Source organism: Seriola dumerili, unplaced genomic scaffold (genome assembly GCF_002260705.1).
Source record: "Seriola dumerili isolate Sdu_G_001 unplaced genomic scaffold, Sdu_1.0 BDQW01000301.1, whole genome shotgun sequence".
NCBI lineage: Eukaryota > Metazoa > Chordata > Actinopteri > Carangiformes > Carangidae > Seriola > Seriola dumerili.
Genome location: NW_019174556.1, coordinates 808,724 through 825,729, shown reverse-complemented (window position 1 = coordinate 825,729; position 17,006 = coordinate 808,724). Strand labels below are relative to the sequence as shown.

The 17,006-nt window shown below is 38.4% G+C and overlaps 1 protein-coding gene across 1 annotated transcript; it reads right to left on the bottom strand.

Moving 5' to 3' along the window:
• Positions 1 to 1,785: 1,785 nt before the first annotated feature.
• On the bottom strand, positions 1,786 to 17,006 carry wdr19 (WD repeat domain 19). The gene is made up of 36 exons (XM_022758512.1): positions 16,932 to 17,006; positions 15,847 to 15,938; positions 15,693 to 15,758; positions 15,442 to 15,567; positions 15,118 to 15,233; positions 14,895 to 15,010; positions 14,624 to 14,704; positions 14,130 to 14,242; positions 13,855 to 14,028; positions 13,697 to 13,767; positions 13,423 to 13,595; positions 12,827 to 12,947; positions 12,625 to 12,731; positions 12,382 to 12,498; positions 11,328 to 11,483; positions 10,110 to 10,257; positions 9,550 to 9,760; positions 8,905 to 9,064; positions 8,668 to 8,778; positions 8,076 to 8,185; positions 7,935 to 7,992; positions 7,395 to 7,541; positions 7,097 to 7,179; positions 6,904 to 6,987; positions 6,671 to 6,817; positions 6,000 to 6,124; positions 5,694 to 5,803; positions 5,499 to 5,567; positions 5,322 to 5,399; positions 4,270 to 4,366; positions 4,015 to 4,139; positions 3,428 to 3,509; positions 3,141 to 3,291; positions 2,833 to 2,956; positions 2,632 to 2,708; positions 1,786 to 2,197 (listed from the first exon to the last, which is right to left on the bottom strand). The coding sequence occupies exons 1-36, from the start codon at positions 16,938 to 16,940 to the stop codon at positions 2,083 to 2,085; spliced, it is 4,050 nt and encodes a 1,349-aa protein (XP_022614233.1). The 5' UTR covers positions 16,941 to 17,006; the 3' UTR covers positions 1,786 to 2,082.

The window sequence follows — 17,006 nt, the reverse complement described above, 5'->3', positions numbered from 1 at the left end:
GTGTAGAAAGGCATAAAAATGTCAAAAAACATCATAATATAGTATGTCATAAAAATGTTAAAAAACGTCATAGTATAGTATGGCATAAAAGGTCAAAAAAACATCATAGTATATTATGGCATAAAAGGTCACAAAAACATCATAGTATGGCAGGGAATACAACGACATAGTGTAGAAAGGCATAAAAATGCCAAAAAACGTCATAGTATAGTATGGCATAAAAGGTCAAAAAAACATCATAGTATATTATGGCGTAAAAGGTTATCAAAACATCATAGTATGGCAAGAAATACAACGACATAGTGTAGAAAGGCATAAAAATGCAAAAAAACATCATAGTATAGTATGGCAGAAAAATGCCAAAAAACGTCATAGTATAGTATGGCATAAAAGGTCAAAAAAACATCATAGTATATTATGGCATGAAAGGTCACAAAACGTCATAGTATGGCAAGGAATACAACGACATGGTATAGAAAGGCATAAAAATGCCAAAAAACGTCATAGTATAGTATGGCATAAAATGTCAAAAAACGTCATAATATATTAATGCATAAAAGGTCTTAAAAACCTCATAGTATGGTAAGAAATAAGATTACATAGTATAGTAAGGCATAAAAATTCCAAAAAATGTCATAGTATAGTAAGGCATAAAAATGCCAAAAAACGTCATAGTATAGTATGGCATAAAATGTCAAAAAACATATTATATTAAGGTATAAAACGTTTTAAAAACCTCATAGTATGGTAAGACATAAGATGACATAGTATAGTAAGGTATAAAAATGTCAAAAAACCTCATAGTATATTATGGCATAAAAATCCCTCCTCTATTACTGTCTCTTTAAAGTGCATGGAAACTCTTTATTCGACCTCAGTTTGAAGTTACACTGTGTTGGGACTGTAGCCTGATCTTTTGCAAAGATGGTACTAAAAGACACAAATACAACTTGATAATTTTGTCCACTTTTTATTTTCAGATTACCATCACAATAGGAAGACATAAAACATGATTAAATCATCATAGTATAGTAAGGCGTAAAACGACATAGTATAGTTGGGCATAAAAATGCCAAAATATGTCATAGTATAGTAAGGCATACAAATATGAAAAAATATAGTATAGCAAGGTATAAAAATGCCAAAAAACATCATAGTATAGTAAGGCATAAAAACGTCATACTATACTATGACATTTCCATGCCTTAGTAGACTTTAAATGTCTTGAAAACGTTATAGTATACTGTGGCATTAAAACATTATCGTATAGTAAGGCATAAAATGTCAAAAAACGTTATAGTATACTCAGGTATAAAATCTCAAAAAACGTCATAGTATGGTTAGGAATAAAATGTCATGATAGCATCATAGTATAGTAAGGCATAGAAATACCAAAAAAAACATAGTATAGTAAGGCATAAAAATGTCAAAAAATGTCTTAGTATACTATAATGTTTTCATGCCTAGTATACTAAGGAAGGAATAAAAACGTCATAGTATAAAATGTCATGAAAAATTCATAGCACAGCAAGGTAAAAAAACATCATAGTATTGCAAGGCAAAAAAAGTATATTGAATATCAAGTTTTCAATTGTTCGTCAGATAAAATAAGACATTTAAAAAAATGTCAACTTTTGCTTCAGGAATGTATGGTTTCATACCTTTTCTTCAATGCGGTTGCCCAACAGATTAATTGAGAAAATATTACAAATCCTTTGTTGTTGGTTGCAGAACTCACAGACAGTTAAAACTGAAAAAATAAATCATTACAAATATTCACTGGTACAGAAATATCTTTTTATTCTTGATGCATCCTCAGCCACTCTGTTTACAATGGTTATTCAAAATCCACGAGCTAAAAAAAATTGGAAATCTGAATTTTTACAAATACAAATAGAGAATAAAAAGAATAACAGGTAACAAAACGGTTTTATTACACATACAATTTCTCCTAAATATACATTACATTTTTTATTTTCTTTATTGTCTTTTGGTTGATATCAAGTGTCTCTGTTATGTCATACAAAATTATCAATAAATTCCATCCAAAATATATAATTTATGTATTTAAACATTTTTTCTTCATTGATCCAGTTCATCAGTCTGCAGGTATTTGGAACAATCAGAGATCTTCTTCACCTGGTTGACACTCAGAGTCTCAGAGCACATGGGACACATTGTCTCCATCTCCAGCAACCTGAAACAAAAGTTCAGTGTAGATTTGTCAACGTCGAGTTCAATTTAATTAAGCAATTGACCCTGATATACAAAAGAATGGTCAATGTGGAAACAAAAAGTGGAGGACACCTTAGAGTGTATTATCATGCTGATTCCATGGCCACTTATCAAAGGCAAAAAGAAGCTGCACTCAAATTAAAAAATCCACAGGGGGTCGAAAACTCAAGCCATGGTCATAAAAGCTGATCTACCAGACACTTTCAGCATTTAGTCATTAAACAACATTCTGCAAACTGTTGTGTTGTAATTCTGAGATCAACCATCCACATTTTGTCTTTTTTATTTTCATATCACAATGCTGTCTTTAATTTAGATAAACATTAATTTGTTATATGATCACTTAACTACCTGAAAATGACAACTAGTGTATGTTCATGCTTGTGTGACACTTACAGAATGAACTGCGAGTAGAGAGCAGGAAATTCACAGTGAGGACATACAGACCAGTCTTCTTTCAGCATATGACGACCCTGAGGACAATGAAAAGAGAACAAAGATCAAATGATAAGAATGATTTTTAAAAAATGTAGTGCTAGCTTCTTTTTTTTTCTTATAACCACATTCGAGTCTTAAAATGACATGTGGTGTTTGTACCGTGGCAATGCAGTAGGGCAGGTTGTTCTTGCAGGAAATACACAGCAGTTCGTTCTGTGGTAGCTGAAAGCCACAGAAGGGACATGGAGTCGTTTCCTCCTCTAGCTCCGATGTATCTGGACGTCTGTGGTGCAGACACATACAGAGTGAAGACAATGATTCAGAGGCAGTGTAGGGCAGGTAGAGGAGAAGTACACATGTGGAGATGGCGGGAGGTCAGGAAGAGCGGGAGAGGGGGTCTGAAAATCATTAGCGGGTGGCAAAATTTCTACAAAAGTGAACAGGAGATGTGGACATTCTTCACTCACCGAACCATAGCCTCAATCTTCTTCCTGTACTTTGGGTCGATGTCGTTTCGGTATTCTGGTCTCATCAGCATGGCAGCAAAGCTGAAGGCCGAGTTCTTCAGTCCAGCACGGTGACACTCAATGACTGCTGACGTCAGAATGGGAACGACATCTACACACACACACACACACACACACACACACACACACACACACTGATGAGACTTCTAGTGGAAGACTTCTAGTTTTTGTGTGTACTTCACAATAGATTAGTGTTGGGAAAAGGAGATTTATCTGTTTTGACTCACGTGCAGGAAACTTGCTGATATTGTTGCTGACACGAATAAGCATGCGCGCTCCTTTTAGGTGGTCTCCTCTCTTCACATGGACCTACATAAAAAAACACATGTACAAAGTCAAAGTCACATATGTAATATTAAGATAGAGAAGCCTTGTCATATAACATTTAGACTGACATGCCCATGATGCTTTACAAACCCTTTAACATAGGTTTTATTCAGAAAAACAACCTTAGTTCTCATTATGTCAAACTGTGCTGTACTGGTTGGTGTGTCAGATGCTTTCTTGCCTTTTCCCATTTTAATTTGTGTTTATTTTGACCATTGTAATCATGACATACATTTTGATGTTGTAAGCAAATGTCATATTTTGTTGATTTTAGAAGTGAAAAAAAGTAAATACAACTTTTGCAAAAAAACAAACATTCTTCAAATCACTAGTAGCAGTTTGACTGATTGCTTCATGTAAACAATGACAAGATTATTATAAATGATTACAGATGGGTTTTTTTTCATGTAGGCCCTCTATCAGCAATAGAGATTTCTTCTACTAGCTAACACATCATATGCATGTGATCGATTTCAGCTGTTCTGACCTTCACCAGTAGGTAGGAGTGGAGGATCATCAGATTGGTGGCCATCTCAGCAGGGATCTTAATCTTTTGGGCCTGCAGCTCTGTGTACATGCTGAACAGCACGTCATGGGCATTACGGTAGTTCCCTGTAAGAGTAACAGACACACACAAAAAATAAGCGGGCAAGAAAAACTTGATTGCAATTTTTATCACATGGGTCATGTTGTTGTAACTGGCTAAGAATGTCTTGATTAGTGTTAGTGAATATGTTTGTACCTGCACACTGCTCCTCCCTGGCGATGATGATGGCGGTGCGAGCAGCCTCCCTGTACTGCTGCAGCGCCATATAGAGACGGAAGAGGTACTTGGCATCCTGGGAAGAGGACCAACGAACCATCAACATTTTAGACATGGGGAAAGGGGTAAAACATTGCCACAGCTTTCATTCACTTTGTGCTCATGATCTACGTGTAATTAAAGTCGGATTTACAGCAGCTAATGAGACAATCTGGGACCAGTGATCCCTAATACCTGTAGATGTATTCTGCAAGTGGAGAGTGTTAACTGCATTTCTGAAATTAGCAAAGTCAAAAGGAAAACAAAATCTGTTCTGACTTTGTCAGAAAACTGAGTTTATTTAGGAAACTATTTCTCAGAGCCCTGAAACTGAGTGAAAAAACTGGTTTTCAGGGCCTTTGAATGCATATTTGCAGATAACAGGAAAACTGTGCTTCCAGGATGGTGCCCGTTTGATCGGTAACACATCTCAAGGCACAGAATTAATCAGTTGAAACAGTTCCTTAAGGGCAAGCTGAAGGAATATAGGGCACACTCATGTCCTACTGACATGTTCACAAGGATGTACATTACCTATGACACGCATACACATACAGACACATAAATGATGGCCCACCTGTCTTTCATAAAGACAAATGCTAAATGGATACTCCTATTAGCTCTGTTGGCAGAATATCAATTACTGTTTTGAAATACAAGATTTGTGGATAGTGCCTTATTGGACTTGAGATACCAAGCAACTAAAAATATGCCCTCTCTTCAAATTTTACTCTGTTCTTTTTTTTTTAAGTGAAAGGTTGTGTTTATGTCAATCTCACACTTCTGGTTCCTACCTGAATTGACAGAAGCTATCAAATTTAAAGAGGAGAGACAGTAAGAGGGAGAACGAGTGAAAAATACACCAAACAATAAATGTAGACAATAATAAGTTATTACTGGAAATGTTACAACAAAATCATGTAGCTAGGAAAGTCACAGTCATTGAGCTGAATGAAAGAGAGAAGGCTCCAATGTTCCAGTATATTGATTACCTTGGGCATTCCGTCACTCTCCCCCATCAGGTAATCTATCAGCTGACCAGTCAAAGAGCTGTCTTTGGCCTGACCCACCTGGAGTGCATACACACACACACCAAAAACACTTAACTGAATGCCCACTTCATTTTGTATATACACAGTCACATTCGGTTTGACACACACAGCTCTCACCGTCTCAATAGCCATCTCCACTGCCAGGTTGTCATCTGTGTTGGGACACTTCAGGAAGTGTTTCAAGGCCTGAGAAACAGAAAGAAAGAAAAAACTGACAATGTGAGTCAGTGTCTCAGTAAGTAACTATTGAATCAGATAAAGTCACAAAAAACTGTTGAGTAAATACATGAACTACTAGCAGAAAGCTCTTACTCTGCTGTACTGCCCACACTTCTGGAAGAACTTGCCAGCCTGCAGGTGTTTCTTTTCTCCCTCAAAGTAGAGAGCAATGCTCTGGTAATCCTCCTGCGTCGCCTCAGAGCCTGATCAACACACACACGCAGTTATGCAATTAATATTCAATTTATAGACCATTTATTTGGAATTACAATGATAGAAAACAGCTTGGGCCACTAGCAAATAGTGCAACAGCAAATAATGTTAGACACACTTGGAATGTTTATATCAAATTGTAAATGTCTATATGGTCTATACACACACATTCCCACACAGACTGACCAATGATGTCTGCATAGACCTCCATCTGTCCGTGCTGCTGAGCCAGCTGGAAAGCTTCATCGTTGCACTGAGACAGAACCAGGAAGTGGATGGCTGAGCCGTAGTCGTTCAACCGCAGGAAGAATCTGAGACAAACAAACATATGTTTAAGGTCTATTACAGAAATACAGAGAGAGAACTAGAGCTGATATTACTTGTTAATTAATCCTTTAATCAATCGAGAAGAAATTTATTAGCAACAATTTTGATAATCGATTAATTGTTTAAGTAATTTATCACACAAAATTGTCAAGCTTCTCAAATGGGAGGATTTGCAGCTTTTCTCTATTTCATATTATTGTGAATTGAATATCTTTGTGATTTGTGAGCATTGGACTGCTGGTCAGACAAAACAAGCAATTTGAAGATGTCACATTGAAATTGACTTTACTATTTCGTGATATTTTATAGCCGTAACAATCAAAAAATAATCAACAGTATAAATATACATTAGTGCAGCCTTACAAAGGATTAGTTTTGATAAGACTCAATATAAAACAGTCTGTGGAATTCAGTTTTGTGAGGTCAAAACTAAAGAGAAAACAGTAGATGGAACTAAAACAAATGACGATAACATGGTTATGTGCACAACCTTTGTTGTGTGTGTACGCCTGTGCTCATATTTGTCCTACCTGGCAACCATCTTTGCTCCATCGATGCTCTGCGTCTCCCTGACAATGCGAACAGCATCCTCAGGGTTGTTCAGGTGGTCCAGCAGCACACGGATCACGTTGTCCCAGTCTTTAGCGCTCTCATAGGCCCTTGCTGCGTCCTTATACCTGATGCAAACAGTATACATTACATCAGCTTCTCTTTCACTGATTTAACTGTCTTCAGTGGTGACACATTCAGACTAAGAACCTACTTGCCATCCGCCTCTTTGGCCTTGGCATACTGCAGGTGGATCTTGGGAGAGGAAACGTGGGGGAGCAGCTCTCCCACCTTCGCCCTGAGTATGGAGTAGAATTACATGAATAGAATAGAATAACATAGAATAACATAAAGGAGGAGAGAAACTTGCAGGTCTGTGTGTTGGTGTATGTTAGTGTTTGCCTCACCAGTTCTTGCAACGAATGTAGACGGATGCAGCCTTGTCATAATACTGGCCTTTCTCATAGAGCTGAGCAGCTTCAGAGAATTGCTGTAAGAAATTTAAAAGACCATAGAAGGAGATATGAACGAAAAGAAAGTAAAAAATATTATCTGATGCTCAGATATTTGCAGTGCTGCACAATAAACCCAGTCTGTAAAACACACATAAACACCTCAGATGACTGTAATCTAATGCTAATGTATAATATGGGAAATCACCAAAACATGTAATTTACAAGACGAAAGAGATGAGGCTGTCTCTACCTTCATGCTCTCCAGTATGGCTCCACATTCCTTCTTGAGGACTCTGCTTGTGTGCTGAATAGCCTGGGCAGCTCCTCTCCTGATGTCACCCATCCTGATGGACATCCTGGCTACACCTGCTTGACACGCCTCGTCATGCTCCTGGAACTACACAGCAAAGGAAGGATGGTTGAAGGTGAGGGGAACAGAGGGAGAAAACTTCAAAGTAAGTAAAAGTTATTTAATTTTCATCATCTTTGTTCTGACTGCTTTCTACAAATCCTAAGAGGAGAATCTGAAAGGATATATAGCAAGTCCAGATAGTTGATAGGACCAGCATTCTTTGTCCTACAGCTGCAGGGTGCATGTAAACTAAACCACATTAGCAGAAATAATTGGATGTTGCCATATTTTACAACAATAACTATCATAGTATCAGGAGGTATGTGTAATCAAAACAAGTATCTGGGGTAAGCACAGTCCAAAAATGAACATTTATTAACTTCTTGTACTATTATTATTTCTGACGGATGAGTTATATATACAGTATACTGCACTTACTTTATTATTGTGGGTCATGCCTTTTTCATAATGTGCCAATGCATTCACATAGTCTCCACTACAAAGAGAAAAATAGAGGTTTAGAAAGATCAAGTCTGCTGAATAGTATATACTGTATGTGTGTTGTGTGGATACACTTACATAAACTCCAGGTGAACGGCATATTCTTTGGATATAAAGGGAATCTGGTCTTCAGCTAGCCTCTTTGCTAACATAAGAGCGCTGTCCCAGTGCAACAGGTCCCTTCTCATCTAAAACAAACACACAAAATACTACATTAACAATGTTAATTAACAATAGCTGACATAATCTACAATTGTAAGGAATTACTTAACCCAGCAGTTCACAACCTTTTACTACTCATGGCCTACTTGAAAATCTCAAAAAAGTCGGTGGCCCACATCTGACCCCATAACAATACGGAGGCCAAGAGCACTTTCTTTTTTAATGGTAACGATCAAACATTCACGATTGAACTGAAAGCAGGGGAAGCATGTAGGAACCTCAATTTTTCTTTTTTGTTTAAAAAACCCCAAAAAGGTTGGACTCTGCCGACCAGTTTTAAAAACATGTTTTCATCAAAATTGTACTGTTTTGCAAATGATTTGTCCGCCCACTTGCAATACCTTGGTTATGAGCCACTGACTTAACCAATTTTATTATAGGAGATACCCAAATAAAGCACAAGCAATCGGCCTTGGTCTCTTACACATATACAAAAATACAAACACACCTCCAGGGCAGCAATTGGGCAGTTTGAGGACAGATAGAGGTCCTGAGCCAAGTTGTAGTCACCTAGAAACATGGCCAAATGTCCTGCAAGTAAATTCATGTCCTCTGTACCCTGGACAGAGGGAGACACAGACACCAAGAGAGACAGATAATGAGATAGGAACAATGTTGTGCCAAAAGAGACAGAAACACTATCTTTTATGAGGAGTGTGTGATATATAAACCATTGTGTTTATACCTGGATGCTTTGCAGTGACAGGACCATGCCCACATTGCCACTCATGCGATAGACCTGGATGGCCAGATCGACCTCCATGTGGACCAGACAGGCTTTGCCTAACTCTGCCCAGTCTGCCTCAGTGCCTGCAGACTTGCAAAGAGCCAAAGCTTCATGGAACCTGGGCAGGAATACACACACACACATACAATTTTGTTCCTAGTCTCACTGATTTAACCCAGAGTGAAAATGGAAGGTGTCGTCAGGGAGAGACAGACAATGAAACCAAAACCAAAACCAAAACAAAACAATTACCAAAAACAATGTATTACCTTTGTTTGAATATAATTCATATATGGTATGGGTGCTGAAAGCCACAATTTTATACATACTGTACTTTAATCATTGCGGTCTTATTTTTTCCCCAATTACAAACAGTATTTTTGTATTTTCAAAATTTTGTAAGCAGATTTAGACATATCTTTCTCAACACAGCTGTACCTTTTCTTTCATTCAGTAATTGGAACTGATTAGTTTAATGTCCATTGACACAACAGCATTAACACCACAAGCAACATTAGTCATTGTGGGTAACAAAGTGTTAACAGATTAAAAATTCTTCTTTAACAGCAACATCTAATAAATCTGACGCCAGATTGAACTGACCTCTTGAGCATGAGTGCCTGGGTGAGATGCTTGCTGAGTCCTGGCGGTGAATCTGTTGATGTGCCAGTTGAGTGCTGGAGGAAGGAGTGTGTGCTCAGAGCCACTTCACTGGTCTTGCCACTCGCCCTCTGACAAGTCAGTTCCCCATTGTACAAGAGCAAAGGCTTCTGTGAAAAGATTGTGGTGCTCCCCACCAACACCACTCGGGGACCTGGGCAGACACAGTGAGAGAGACATTAAAAAAGGCTCAAAGATCATCCCTGTTATCTCTCTTCTACTTTTATATCACAGGATTACAATAAAAGGAGGAGTATTTAAATGTAGCTAGGAGCCAGATTTTTGCATGCTGTACTGTTAGATAAAACTATTTTGTTGATTTCATTTTAAAATGTATTATACTGCACTAATTGCAAGCCACTCTGAATAGGATGGTGGGGGAAAGAAAAAAATCAGACAAACCAGTACTCTCTTTTTAATAAGTTAGAGGTAAACATTAAGGAAATAAAAATGTGTAAGTGTGTATGTGTGTGTGTGTGTGTTATGCTGTGGCATCTCCCTACCATATATGGTAGTTTTATGCAGGGCATAGGTGTAGACCTTGTCATTGTCATAAGCTACAAACACTCCTCTGTCAGCATGCCAGTTGTCCCACAGCACTCCCGTGATGGTGGGAGAGAAGTTGGGGAGCTCAAAGCAGGAGTCAGTTGTCTGGATTGGATGGACACACACACACACACACACACACACACACACACACACACACACACACACACACACACACACACACACACACACACACACAAAGATAAGTTGTTTTCACGTCTAATACTGTATAGTCAGTTGGTCTGGTTAGCTTGGAGAAAGATGTGACACTTAAATCCAGGCTGTAGCCATCATGATCATGATGTGTTCACATCGTCAAATTTATCAATTTTAAGAATACATCTAAGAACTGATAATACACCATGCATAGACTGTCTCAATGCTCATTATCAAAATGAGACTTTGGTCTTAAAATGGTGATATTTTGACATTTCTAAGGTTTTGCTTTGACCAGTGTAGGATTATTAGTTTTTGTATAAATACAACCTGTGGTTTGAGGAACATGTCAGATCATTTTCTTTAGACTTAATCCAAATTATTTGTTACTCCATTTGTCTTTACCGTCCATGTATTAGTATTTTCATATTCAGAGTATATGGTGGAGTCAGACAATAAATAGTGTTGTAAGTCACAGTGATTTATAAGCCCTGAAAATTAAAGATGTCAGATTTGATCCCAGGAGCAGTTGTACATCTTTTCATAGTATCAAAACAAAGACGCTCTACCTGCTAAATTTGTGTTATTCATACTACACAAGAGAGAGCCACAAATGTGCATGAGATATAATTGGAAAGGGAGAAAATGGGTCATGGCAATGGTTAGGAGTGGGCATCTAACTCATGAAGTCCTAATGACTTGGACCATACTTTAACCAGTTGCAGCACACCAGAACAACACATACTATTAGTTTACTTAAATTCTGCATCATTAGTTTTCAGTAATTTCTCTTATATCTGTATAGCTTGTCATACTACATTTCATTGTTTTAACTTGTTTGTAATCCAAATTATATTTTTATCTTAACTCCATTAACTATTTATTGAATCTCTTCTTACCATGATATTTTGTCACTGTATGCTTAAGTACTTGTGTAATTAAAGTGCAAATCTCTCTGTGTGTACTGTAATTTCAGCTGTGTGTATTCATAGATGTACTAAGTAACCATATGTACTGACATTTGCAGGGGAGAGCAAGAAGCCGCCGTTCTTGTCATCAATGAAGACCAGCCGAGTGCCATTTAGGTCAGGGAATACTCTCCTCACACCAACTGGGTGGCTGTAGCTGCTTACAGTCTCCCAGTCCTCCACAAAGACACATACCACATTACCTGACTGAGAAAAAGATAGTAAGAGAGATAAGAGCATCCATTAGAAAAAGTGACAATTACAAATGCACGGCAACCAACAACAGTAGTAGGCAGGGATAAAGGGAGATGGGGAAATAGTAAAACGAGAACAAATACTAGACCACAAAAGATTGAAGATCTGGGGAAAACAGGAAAAAGGGAAAATTAAGGAGAGATTAGAGGAAATGGACCAGGATTAGTCTTTGTCTTTGAGAATTCACAAAACTGAAACATGTAATAATTAGAATCACTGCCTTGAGTTTGTATGCCTCTGCCAACCAGTCAAATTTCAGTTTGTGCATAAACAGTTCAATGTCTGTCCAGAACCATATACTATATACACTGAGGACTTTGAAGGGATTAAATAAAAGGTATTAAGTGTATTTTGTCATAATTAGTATCTGAATTCTTGAATTATGGCCAAAAATGTGTTTTGTCAGAGACCTTTGACCACTGAATTCTAATCAGTTCATCCTCGAGTCCAAAAGAACATTTGTGCCAAATTTTTTGAAATTCCCTCACAGCGTTTCCGAGACCTTGCATTCATGAGAGATGAATGGAAAATCTGAAAACATATTGCCTCTGGCCACTGCTGATGTCAGTGCGAAGGCATAAAAGAGAGATTGTTTTCAATAACTCTTTGTTTTGAGTTTGGTGATAAAGGGGAGAAGAAATTGAGATGACACTGATACCTCAAAATTCCTTGATCTTTAGTGATGAAAACTGCAACTTACAGTTTTGTGTATAACAATATATGAAAGGAACATTCTGATTCAGAAATTATTACCACCAGTGTCCACAGTCATGCTTTCATTCAGTGTGTGCGGAGCAGCTTCACTATGTACTAAGTGGGCTGACTGACGTGATGATGTGCTGAGTCTTACATCAGTGCCGTAGTAAAGGAAGTCAGCGGTGAGAGCATGGCAAAGGATTCGACCTTTTCTGTCATCATCTGGAAACAACTTCATCTGTTTCTTCTCCTCATGGTCTTTGCCTTCGATCTAAAACACACACACAGACTTGTAGAATATCCATGTTAAACAATAACAATAAAGGGTGAAGCCTGTTCATTGATCATTTATTGGTCAATAAAAAGAAAAACAAAGCACTGACACCAGATGACTCACCATGTGCAGCTGCACTTTTCCCTCAAAGAGCGCTGCTGCGTAGTCTGAGTTAAGGCACATACTGGCTATCGTCCCCAAATACTCAACATCCTTCAGCTTGTGAAAACCTGAGTGATACACAGAAACAGCGCAGTAAAACTTATGCGCAGACATTTACATGATTAAACCAATTCCTACACACACCACATAACGCTCGACACACCAGGTTCTTGGTCTACCAATGCGTAGAACCAGGCTCTGTTGTTCATCCCGACAGCTACATGGTATGGTCCCACTGCAATGAAAGTGGGCTCTACGTCCAATTCTATGGTCACAGGGGTTTCCTGAAAAACACATGAGAGAGAGATTTAATATTGAATCTATTCAGTCAGCAGTATCTACCCCCATCAGCGTAGAAACACAACTAGCCCAGTCTTACATACTGTATCTTGCCCTTTTAATCACTTTCATTTCTTATTAATCTTTCCTCTAATCAGCCTAGACCATGAGCTCACCTATTTTTTGCCAAATGTGTTTAATACATTTCATGGTCCAATAATACATCGACACATATAGCCATGCCCTTTTCAGCCCACAGTGACATATGTACAACACCTCTCAACTGCTCCTCATCAAATGCATTCTCCATATTTTAGCCAACATCAACAAAAAAGATTTAACAGCTTGTGCAACCTCGGCAGAGTTTTGCATATTTATTCTTGTTGCAATGCTGAATGCATTTTGAGACTGTGAGATTAATTATGTGTGTGTGTGTGTGTGTGTGTGTGTGTGTGTGTGTGTGTGTATTTGTGTCCTCACCCCCTCAACCTGGTTGGAGATGGTGACCTCCAGCAGGGAGGTGAGGTAGGCCAGCCGGGTACCAAAGCTATCACAGAGGAGGGGCAGCTTGGTCAGGAAGACATGGAGTGTCCCTTTCTGTGTGGAAAGAGCCAACAGCTGGCCATCATCTGTCCAGCTCAGCTGGTCCAGACCTGGAGGAGGAGAGAGGGTGGGAGGCAAATGAAAGAGAAGTAGGTGATGCTTTCAAGATGACCCTTTGACAGTTTGGCTGGAAAAGATGACTGTCTCTCACCTTTAGTCTCATCCTCCAACTGAATTATATTGCTGATATCTTTAAGCTCAGACAGCTCGTGGATCTTTATGCTGCAATAAGAAACACGTAAATTTAGTTTTTCATGCTAACAAAGAAACAGAATGACGGTGCTATCTCTTTTGAAAGCGTGTGTGTACCTGTTGTCCCCACAGGAGGCAGCCTTGTTCAACGCTGGCGAGATGGCCACACTGTTTAGACTATCTTTGTGGTTGTGAGCCTGGTAGAGCTCCTCCCCAATCTCCCTGATGTGAGTGGAAATAACCACAAAGAATCCATGGGAGAAGCCAATGAGTATATACCCATCACCATACCTGGAAGTAACAAGGAGGGAGACAGAACAAATTTTAATACCAATATCTCACAGCCATAATTCAATATCTGAGCTTGGCGGTGTGCCTGAATATGTGAGTACCAGCGATAGGACACTATGTTTCCATAGCGGCGCTGGAACGTCAGCTCTATCCGGTTTTCAGGGTCGTTGACATTGAAAAGCATCAGTATCTTCTTCTCCACAGACACACTCACCTGAAGGGTCAATAGTTGCAGGAAGGTGAACATTTGCAAAGACATAACATCCTAAGTCTCTGCTCTTAACTTTTATCTTTCACTTACAGCTCAAACTGATAATATGTATGCTAAATTACTTTTTTGTTTTACCCATAAAGTTACTGTTTTATCTGTACTGGGAATCCTCATTGCACACTGTTCTTCACACCATAGGGATAAAAGTACATAGCCAGTGGTGAATGCTTTGGCCTGCTTTGACAAATTTAAACAGGCGACAATTCAACTTGAGACACTAGAATGTGAACATATTGTAATAAATGTGTGATGTAAAAATCATATACTGTACTTATAAGAAGAGTGTGGATAATGAAAATTAGTGAAAAATAGCAGCAATCTTACGGTGCTCTCTCCTTGAGCAGACCTTTCATCTGTCTTCATCACCGAAAAGTAAATTTCAGCAGGCTCACCGCGAAGCGTTATCTAGCAAGAGAACAGAAAGTTAACTGGATCTATTTTTCACCTTTTTTCTCTTATTCTTCTTCCTCTACTTAGTAATACAGTGCATTCAGATATCATTGTTGACATGAACATAATCTAATGTAAACACTTAACTTTCATGGCTTGGGTAATGCTAACATATTTGTGCTTCTGTGTATTTATGTACAAGTACCTGTCTGATGGTATCACCCTCATGATTGCTGATGCTCAGCGTGCTGTCATCACTTCCCAGAGCCAGTAGATTCTGAGTATTCCAGCACCCACAGGTGATCCTTTTGGTGTGCTTTCCTAGCATTCATGGAGAGAGAGGGACAGGAAATCAACACAAGAGAAGTGACTACAGAATGACAAAACTGTAAACAAGTCTCTGTGCAGTTGTGTTGCGTGTGCATTACCCAGTACAGGGATCTTGCGTGAAGTTTGCTGATTGTAGATCAACAGGTTTCCTTTGACTGTCCCGACTGCCAACAGCGGGCCAGTCTTGGACCACAAGATGAAGGACATCTGATCCCTGTTGTAACAAATAACAGCAGGGAACAAACCCAGAGTATCAGAAATGATTAGCAATAATTCTCACTCTGTTTGAGCCTCATGGGCTGGAATTATGAATGCATCAACATTGATATTTGATATTTAGCCTGAAGAAGTATATGTGAATCTGAGAATTTTCCCAATGCTAGCTTCTCCCTCTTTGGAAATGTGATGCATGCGTGTCACACCTCATGCCGCTGTCTATCTGGGATGTTTTATTGACACTGGCATCCCAGAGGTAGATGGAGCTGGATTTTGCAGCTATCACAGCCAAAATGTCTCCATCCTTATCCCAGTCCATACCCACACAACGTCTAGGGGAAGTAGAAGAAAGGAGAAAAAGTGGAAAAGAACTTACTGTAAAATACAGCAAGAGGTAATCATCCTAACCTTTTTGATTAGACAAAGTCAGAGCCAATAAGGATGTTCTCACACTTACCCTGGAAGGTTGAGTTCAGTCCACTTGTGTCCATGGCGATCAAATATTTTCACTGAGCTGTCTTGTCTGTATTAGAAATATAATGCATATCAGCATGCATATTCATTTTACACATTTTATAGGGCTATATTCTCTACCACAATGGTTTACTCACCCTGCAACAGCAATATAGTTACCAAGGGTTTTCTGCCACTTATACAGTAGGTTAGAACCCGCCCAGGCTTTGTCAGCAAGAATGAAAACGTTCTGTGGATGCAAAGATTACTTTTTAACTACATTTTATTGTTAAAACATATGCAAGTATGTGAAAATTAAAGTGGTATTCATAGTTTTCTCAGGAGGAATACAAATAGGTTCTAAACTCAATAACAGTCTCCTCTCATCCTAACCAGAAAGATTACTCAATGTTAGATTTCATTGACTGGCTGCTCTTGATCATGCCATTCATTGCCATTTATTTCAGCATTTTTGATAAACCTAAAGCAATGTTAACGTAATATTGCTGTTCAAAAAATAAAATGTGGGAAAGTTAAGAATTAGAGTGAGTGAACACAAATTGTTTTACTGGAAATCATCTTGAATTAAAGGTAATTACTTCTTGTTTACTTTTTTAATGCTTATTATGTCCTTGTTTTAGTGAGTTTACTCAAGTTACATCATTTGAATAATCTTGATTTTGGCTTGGAGAAACAAACTGGGGGTTTATTTTGAAACCAATGTCTTACGTTTCTTTTTATGGCATTTATGAAGTTGAAATTTGTTACATGGACTAAGATTTGACCCAGAACGTGAAAACATAAGCTGTTTAAAATGTCACACGGACAAATAAGATACAGCTGCCACAGCTAACACTATGTTAGGCGTGTAAATAATGCAGGCTTACACTTTGAAGAACTGTTATGATTTTTCTGCCCATTAGCTAACCAAACATGCACCGTCGTGATGGAAGGCTTGTCCTGACATTTGGAAAAAGCGTCTTCGATAATACACCTAGAAACGCAATTCGTTACTTGACTTTGGTTAACGCTATAGCCTACAAATTATCAGGTTTAGCTAATTGACGTTACCCAATGTTAAACGTTAACGTTACATTAGCTTTTAGCTTGGTTTCAAAGAGTTGCCAAGCTAATCAATGCTACCTGGAAGAAGCAGCTAGCTACGGTCGTGGATCAAGCTCAACGTCGAAATCGTAAAACCAGAAGTAATGTTGTTATTTCCAGTTCTTTCGCTGGTACTAACCTTCATCATGGCAACACTTAGTTCATTATTTAAACTTTGAATCGATCTTTTCTGTTCAGAGCATCTTCGACATAA

What these genes read in the sequence shown, in the direction of transcription:
- wdr19 (XM_022758512.1), bottom strand. An exon ending in TCTTGCTCTCCCCTGCAAAT is followed by an intron (nt 10,258 to 11,327) that starts GTCAGTACATAT and finishes CATCCAATCCAG; the next exon opens with ACAACTGACTCCTGCTTTGA. An exon ending in TGGAGATGGCTATTGAGACG is followed by an intron (nt 5,400 to 5,498) that starts GTGAGAGCTGTG and finishes TATGCACTCCAG; the next exon opens with GTGGGTCAGGCCAAAGACAG.